This window comes from Vulpes vulpes, chromosome 5 (genome assembly GCF_048418805.1).
Source record: "Vulpes vulpes isolate BD-2025 chromosome 5, VulVul3, whole genome shotgun sequence".
Taxonomy (NCBI): domain Eukaryota; kingdom Metazoa; phylum Chordata; class Mammalia; order Carnivora; family Canidae; genus Vulpes; species Vulpes vulpes.
In genome coordinates, this window is record NC_132784.1 from 126,877,044 (window position 1) to 126,885,763 (window position 8,720).

General features: G+C 46.3%; 1 protein-coding gene across 1 annotated transcript; it reads right to left on the reverse strand.

The window, feature by feature from the left end:
- Nucleotides 1-851: 851 nt before the first annotated feature.
- On the reverse strand, nt 852-5,486 carry CCDC71L (coiled-coil domain containing 71 like). The gene has a single exon (XM_072759950.1). It carries the CDS (start codon nt 5,203-5,205, stop codon nt 4,456-4,458), a length of 750 nt encoding a protein of 249 aa, XP_072616051.1. The 5' UTR covers nt 5,206-5,486; the 3' UTR covers nt 852-4,455.
- Nucleotides 5,487-8,720: the final 3,234 nt, after the last annotated feature.

Below are 8,720 nucleotides of genomic sequence, written 5' to 3' on the forward strand. Positions count from 1 at the left end.
TTTTTGTAATTTACCCAAAGTTCTAATGTTTGTAAGTGGTAAAAGCTTTAATCCCATCCCAGGCAATGAGACCACAGCCATTACACCACTGCCTCCAGTTACTGGGAGGAACTCTTACATAAGGACAAATTCAGGCCACATAGTACCATGAATCCTGCTCTTGTCAGCACTCCCACTTCTACCTACTAGACTGCAATGAAAATTCCTGGCTCTACTCTATTCGGTAGAACAGCCTTTACCGCTGCTACTCATGTTGAGTACACTTACTTTCTTCCATAATATGAAAAAAGGTGAGTGATAGACTTTTATCACCACCACATGGTTGGGGGAGCGGGGCAGGGGCGGGGTCAGGATTCAAAATTAAATTTTTAAATTTTTTTTTTTAATTTTTTATTTATTTATGATAGTCAGAGAGAGAGATAGAGAGAGAGGCAGAGACACAGGCAGAGGGAGAAGCAGGCTCCATGCACCGGGAGCCTGACGTGGGATTCGACCCCGGGTCTCCAGGATCGCGCCCTGGGCCAAAGGCAGGCGCCAAACCGCTGCGCCACCCAGGGATCCCCAAAATTAAATTTTGATGCGTTTTTAAAAGTCTCTATTGATGGCACACTGGATAATGGCTTGGGCATACAGCACTGTTCTGGAGATTCACTAGATCGTCAAGACAAAGCTGATGTGTAACACTGACTCCCAAGATAGCATAAAACACGTATCTCAGGACCTCCAGTATTTCGAAGTCCACAAAAAGAAGTCAAAACTTCAACTCATCATAAAAATACTTCCCAATTCACATGCAAACATAAAATCCCATCTCAAAAACTTTCAACACCATTGAAAGACCAGACACTGTATATTCTCTAAAATTTATTTACAGTTAATAAATTAAAAAGTACAACCAGATTGCAAATCTTAATCATATGCGCACATCAAACTGTCCAAGAAAACAATTCAGTTCCATTACAAACAATTGCCTTCTAATGCACTTAAGACATAACAGTCTACCAAAAATTATTTTAAACACACCAACAAAGTAAATATTATGTATATATGTGCATTAAAAAACACCAATTTAAAGAGTGCTGTGGCAATCCTTTAAATAACGAAAAACTTCTGAGTTCAAAATTGCCTGGGTTTTTTTTCATATTCAAATATTTTCCATGTGTTTTTACGGAACAGTTTCCAGAAAAATAGTACTATTGTTTGCACACAGCAAATCAGTTATGTGTCGGCCACCAGTTTAACTTATACCTGTCCAATCAGGTACTCAAACTTGGACAAAATAAATACACACCACAACAGTGACACTTTGCACTAACAACAATGAAGCTTGCCCTCAACAATCGTGACGTTACTGGATTCGGTAAAGAAAAAGAAGCTGCTGGTTGACAAGAAGGAGGATAATAAGGACATTAGGAATTGAAAAGGTTATCTGAGGTGCCGGTCACCACATTTAGGCACTCAAGACTAAATAAAAGCATAGCAAGGTGATAAACTTCTTCCTCCTACTTTCCCCCTTTACTTGTGCCATATGAGATATAAAGGTAAGAGAATGAATAAAGATTATGGGATTTCTTTCAAAAAAAAAACAAAAAACAAAACTATATACAAGCTAAGCTACGGACTCACTTTAGAAGACAGTAACTGAATGCCTCACCATAAAGGCCACCGTGCCAAGTTCCTTTTCACATTCTCCCCAAGCGTATCCATAAAATACTTCCATTCTCCTATTAATATACTAATCAACTATATTAGTTGTTTCTTCACATTTCATAAGTCGTAAAACAACTAACTTTAGCAAGGTTTTGCTAAAGACAACTTGGCAAAAATAAAGATTTTTTTACATCTTATTTCACAAACTAGAAACGGCATGATTTTTTAACAGGCCAGATAAATAACATATTGAATTTAGGATGGGCAATCAGATCCAAACCGAAACCAGATAGCCCAGATAGTCCAAAGTATTTATGCAAGTTCAAGCGCACTAAAGTAACGAGGAAGGCATAAGAGGAAAAATAAAATAAGATTCTCAGTTAAAATAAATGCATGGGGTGTCAATGGTTACGTTTCAATTTTGTGCTGAGCAAAGTTATCCTCCCAGCTACACCTAATTTCAAAATCATCTGGGAACCTCTCTAGATAGGCTATACGTTGAAATTACATTCTAATATGGCCATTGGGTTTATTTTTTTTACTTATTATAAAATTATATACAATAGTGAAGTGGTACAAATACATATTCTTTTTCTCGGGTGCTAATCAGCTACAAAAGTTAACAATTTGGGAAGAGGGGAGGAAAACCCTATGCATTTAAGTACAGTTGGCAATGGAAGCTAATAACCAAAAGAATATATATAAGCTTCCTATCACACAAATATAATTTAACACTCTCCATCTTCTAAGTAATTATTCACTTTTATTTACTCATGTGACAGTATTTGTAACAACACATTATCATTGAGTAGTGAATAAAAGAATATGAGGCTTACTGGGAAACTGGCATAAAGTCATATATATATATGTGTATATATATATATAGATCTTTTTTTTTTTTTTACAAAACAAGAACACTGAAATTAAAGTCACAAAACTGCTACTGTTAACTATTAAACTTGAAAAATTCATTTCAGAAAGCTATGCCATTTGAATTCTAAAAACACAAGAGTCAAAATCGCAACTCTCATTATTCCCCTAAGAAGCTGCCAAGCAGAAAGAAACCTTGACATTGAAGATTTCATAGGTCATGTTCCAGCCTGGTATGGATGGTTCCATAGCAGAATACTTAAATTTGCAATAACAGTGGTACAAAGTCACTACTTGACCCTTTAGATATTGCAGTAAAATCTGGCTGTGGCACCACTGGCTAAAAACCATCAAAGTCTTGCTGCCACCAATGACCAAAGGCACTTGGATTATCCATAATTCCACACTGGGCCATAGGGTATAAACACTATTACAAAAGTGTAAAAGAAGGGTCAGTATTCTGTGTGGCTCGCCTGTTCGATTCCTGTGGTTTTCGGCTGTCAAACAAAAGACCAATAACTGCAAACATAATTACGAATGGAAAAGAAAAAAAAAAGTAATAAAGGAAAATTCATGGCGTACAACGGTCAACGAATTATGATGTTTTTAAGAGTGATGGATAGTAATCTGGACATTTCTTGTTATCCAACAAAAGCAAGGAAGGAAAAATCTTATTTTGCCCAAAGTCAACTTCGACCGGTTATTTGATACCAAGAAATGCCTCACCCCTCTGGATGGATCATGAATACTTGAGAATTCCAATGGGTATTCTGTGTAGCATTTTAATCGCAGCGTTTACACCTACTCATTTTTCCAATGCGAATTCCATTTTAAAATAAATTATCCTTGAAATGGTCCCAGGTCGGTATGTGAGACGAGTACAAGGAGGCCAAATCATTTGCAGTCGGATTCCATCCATCTCTTTAACCAACACCAGTTCTTTAGAATCATTCATTCATTCTTTTTGTTTGTTTGTTTTCAATCACAAGCCATGTGGTTTCAGTGCACTTTAAATTTTATTCGATTAAAAAGGATTTAACAGGTCAACTTTTCCTAAACAAAACTTCACGAGTTTCTACCACTTTCCTTTAGGAGCTCAGTAAATATAAACATTGTCTCAATATAAAAAATCTTTTAGAAACGCATCAAAAAAAAAAATGTTTTAACAGTCATACTTTGCATCTCTTTGTTTGTAGTCACTGAGCCCACGAAATTCGAAGCCATACAAATCCTTACACTACTGACAGTCGTAGCTTGAATTCCCTAGAAAAATATCCTTGGTCAAAGCTTTGGAATCCAGTTGAAACGCGGAAACGAGTGGGATTCAGAATACCCTGAGCACAGACTGGTGCAACACCTCTGAAAACATAGTCGATCTTTCCTCCAGAAAGAGGGGTTGGCAGTCCCGACAAGAAAAAAAAAGGGAAAAAAAAAAAAAAGGTTGGGGTGGGAAGAGATGGGGAGCGGGGGCGGGAAGGCGGATGGATGGACAGCAAGTAAATTCTAGCTTTATTACACAAGCGCGAAACCAAATTCCTTTGGGTAAAAAAAAAAAAAAAAAAAAGAATGACTTCGGAGGACTTCCAGACCAGTGAGGTAGAGAGTCCGAAAGGGCAGGAAAAAAACGGACGTGCCCCGAGCGTCCTGGAGGCGTCTCCACGCGGGGCTGAGAGGCCGGGGCTCGGCGCGGGTCCTGCTGGGTCCTCCGCCCGCGGCCCGGGGGGCCCGGGGGGGGGGGGGGCGGCCCAGGGCGGCGGGGGGCGGGGGGCGGGGGGCGCGCACCTGCCGGGCCGGGCGCCGGGCGCCGGGAGCCGGGAGCCGCGGGCCGGCAGGGCGCCTCCGGGGCTCCCCCGCCCGTAAAGTGCACTAGGGGACGCGGGCCGGGCCGGGCCGGGTCTGTAAACACTCGACTGTCACTGGGCGGCCGCTCGGGGCTCACGCCCGGGGCACCGGGAAGCGGCGGAGCCTCACCACGGGTTCCAGGTTCACTCGCAGCACCTGGCGCGCTCGGCGCCGCGCCGCCGCCAGGCTGCGCTCGCCCCACACGTCGCCGCCGACGCGGATGGTGGGGAAGGTGGTCAGCGTCGGGGTGGCCGCCCTCCAGATCTCCTCCAGGCTGCGGCCGCCGAAGCAGGGCCCGGGGGCGGCGGGGGCGGCGGGGGCGGGCGGCGGCGGGGACGGCGGCGGGGACAGCGACAGCGACAGCGGCGGCGGGGACAGCGGCGGGGGCGGCGGCGGCGGGGGCGGGGGCGGCTTCCTCCGGCGGGCGGCGGCCGGCCGGGCTCCGCGGCGCCTCCTCCTGGCGGCCGGGCCGCGCGAGTGGCGGCGGGCGGCGGGGGGCGGCGGCGGGTCGGGCACCAGGGCCCGGCAGGAGGCGTAGCCGTAGACGTCCTTGCTGCGCAGGATGTGCGGCGAGAACTGGTGCTTGAGGCTGCAGAGGAAGCTCCAGAGCTCCGCGTCCGAGCTCATGAACTCCGTGCTGCGGGGCACCAGCAGCTTGAAGGCGTCGCCCAGCGTCTCGGTGCTGTCGGCCAGCGACAGTTGCGACCGCGAGTACACCACCTTCTCCTCCCGCGCCTCGGGCTCGGCCCCTCCTCCGGCCCGGAGGCCGCCGCCCCGGGCGGCCGGGGCCGGGGCCGGGGCGGCCGGGGGCCGGCGCCGCCGCCTCTTGACGCTGCGCCGCATCGGAGGCCGCTCGGGGCCGCTCGGGGCCGCTCGGGGCCGCCCGCGCTCGCCCCCGCCCGCCCTCCGCCCTCCCGCCCGCGTCCGGCTCCGCGGCGGCCGCCGCTGCTGGCGCCTCCGGGCCGGCGCCGCTCTCGCTACTTTTCTCGCCTCGGCCGCCGCCCCTCCCCCTCCGAGGGCGGAAGACGCGGGCGAATATCCTGCCGCCCGGTACAAGATGGCGGCCGGCGCCCACCCCTGGGCTTTGTCATTGGACGGCGCCGGGCCCCCCGGTTCCTTTCTTCTCCTCTCCAGCCTCCCTTCGCCCGCTGCCTTTCTTTAAATGCGCCCGCCTCGGGCCCCGCCCACCGCGGCCCCGGCTCCGCCCATTGGGTGCTCTGCGGGAGGGGGCGGGGACTAGCGGAGGGGGCGGGGCCGAGGCCAGCTCCTGGAAGATGGAGCTGGGCTGGGTGCTGGTGGTGGCCCTGGAAGGCCAGTCCACAGTTGGGTGGGCGAGCGGGGACGGCGGCCTTCCGCCCCGCCTTGGGGAGAGCCCCTCTCGGAGGGCGTGGGTGCCTGTGTGACCCGGCCGTCGGCGCAACACGGGCGGCCCCTCGCTCCCAGCAAGGAACTGGGGGTGGGCCTTGCCCGCTTCCCTTCCGGACCCTCCATCACCTCCCCTGGCATCTTCAACTCTTCCTTCCTTTGGCCCTGATCCACCTCAGGCAACCAACAATAATCCAGATTCCTTCAGGTCCTGAGGGCAGCGTTGGTGGGATGGTCTCCTCCTAGGCCATGGAACCATCTTCCTGTTTAAGAAGATGCTCTGCCTCTCAGGGGGAAGCAGGGCCGCTCTGCCTGGACACTACCCACTCGTTGCTCCAGCTGATGAGAGATCAACCACGGCACAGCCGTTCTCCTTGACGGAAACAGCCCTGGTTTTATGAATGAGTCGTTCTGCCTAAATGACTGCGCTCCACTTTCTTCACTGAAGTTGTAGCATGTGCCTCTGCAGCACCCCCTCTCTCATCTAGGAAAGCTGCAGCGTCACAATCGATAACGTTCTCCTGGTGATGAGTGCGTTGTTAAGGACACATTCCCTTCTGCGTTTGAGGGGAGGAGGGCTGGGAAAGTAGGGCTAGTTTCTTCCAGTTCCTAGGACTGTCCTGAGACACTATAAAGTTTATGGAAAGTTCTCAGATTTTTCTCCTTAAGGGGTGGCTGCCTAACGTCCTAAGTTTTGCTCCTTTACTTCTCGTGGGGAATGATGCTTCCTACATCAGATAACCAAGGGATGGATAATGAGAATGTTTATAGGGCAGTGGTCCATTCCCTGGTCCTTCTCTCTCTCTCTCTCTCTCTCTCTCTCTCTCTCCTGACTGGCACTCCAGTGGGCACTCCGTGTTTGCTAAGTCCATCAGTGAAATCCTGCGGATTACTTGCAATGGGGTGAGAAAGAGGGATATGGTGAAATGGCTTAGAACAGCACAATTTTATATTTTGCATTTATGATGCAACTTTCTCCTAACTCCCTTACATTGTTAAGGTGGATCTCAATACTTAGAACTTTGACGTAAGCATGCAGATTTTACCCCTCAGTGAGCATCTTGCTTTGCAGTTCAAGACTGATAAAGCAACAGAAGTTTTCTGATTTGCATATAGTTGCTAATAGTCCCCCTCCAATATTTGAGCTGAAAGACACCAAGTTCAGTCTCCTTATTTCACAGATGAGGAAATCTGGACCCACGGAGGCTCACTAATAGGGCTTGTTGATAGCACCACCGGGACTATTGGATTCCTAACCCAGAGGTCTTTATATTTCACCGGAGGCTTCTGGGCTGCCTAGACTCGGAGGTTCAGCAGAAAATGCATAATGCATGAGACGTGACCAATGGACAGAGCTGCACCCCTATTTCTACTTCAACTCTCCCCAAAATGGAGCAGTTTTGATCGGTGTTGTATTGGAATGAACAGATATTTTGTTTGAACGAGGTTTTAATAAAAACTAAACCAAAACTATTCTGAAAGTTGTTGCCCTACACCAGAACGCCTTCCCCACACAATGGGTTTATGGCAAGTACAGAACTTCCTATCAAGAGACCAGTTCTCTGCCTACCCAAAAATCATGGCAGCTTTCTGAAGAGAAGATCATTCTCCTTTCCTGGAAAAACACACCTAACGTCAGACCAATATTAAGGAGCCAATTACCAGCTTCCCAAGTCCTTATAAAGAAATGATATTACTCCTTTTTACATCATGACTAATTTTCTTGATAATTCTGAGAACACATATTAATGTGAAATTTGAATAACTTCCACTGGAATGCCCCTGCATACTGACAGATAATCTCACAGAGTGAGCCAGCAGACTGATAAGGGGACTTCATAATAAAAGAAGAGGGTAAAATAAGGATTTATGTACTCCTGGCTTCTCCTATTGTTTGTTATTCCTTTGCTTCCATGTTTATCATATTATAGGTACTTCAGGGGGTCTTTTGCCACATAAATACATAACAGGCATCTACACAGACGTATAGATTTGATTTCAATTAGGAGCCTAAATCTTTCTTTAATGCAACTTTGATTCTAAGAAAACATAAGATCTCAACAACTTGCAAAGCGTTCAGCAGTTCTTTTATATAATACATGTTCATTTAATTTACCTCAAATAAAACTACTTTTTATGAAATACTTTTAGGAATTAGTATCAGGTCAAATTGCTTACATTTTCATATACTTTTAAGTCTGACATTGTCTCCTCTCTCTATTCTTCTCTTTTCTCTACTTCTTTTTTGTCTTACATTTCTTCTTGACCTCTACCTTTTGATTAACTGAAATCTTTATCCGTTCACTATTAGCAACTAAAATTTATTCATAAAGATCATATGTTTCTTCCAGTTCCTAGGACTGTCCTGAGACACTATAAAGTTTATGGAAAGTTCTCAAATTTTTCTTCTTAAGGAATGGCTGTCTAAAGTCCTAAGTTTACTCCTTTACTTCTCGTGGGGAATGATGCTTCCTGTATCAGATAACTAAGTGATGGATAATGAGAATGAACAGGAAAAAAAAAGTAGCTGTATCTGTATACTTCTTAAATATATAAATGATGTAGTTTAAAAATAAATCCAAGCAGAATAAAGTGATTGGAGAAAACTAAAATAAAATACATCTCTAGCTACCTAGACCTCTGCTTTAAGGTCCCCCGTCAATGGGCTTCTTGAAAAGTGGCCAGAACATAAAAAAAGTGTATGTAAGTGAATATAGTCAACTAATCTATGAATGACAGAGGAGACAAGAATATATTGAGATGAGGAAAAGACAGCCTCTTCAATATATTGTGTTGGGAGAACTGGACCACTTTCTCACACCATACACAAAAATAAACTCAGAATGAATTTAAAATTAAAGACCTAAATGTGAGACATGAAACCATAAAACTCCTAGAAAAAAAAAAAAAACACAGGCACTAATTTCTTTGACATCAACCTTTGCAACATTTCCAAATGTGTCTTCTCCTCAGGCAAGGGAAATAACAGCAAA

Coding starts and splice junctions, on each gene's coding strand:
- CCDC71L (XM_072759950.1), bottom strand. CDS start 5,205: ATGCGGCGCAGCGTCAAGAGGCGGCGGCGCCGGCCCCCGGCCGCCCCG.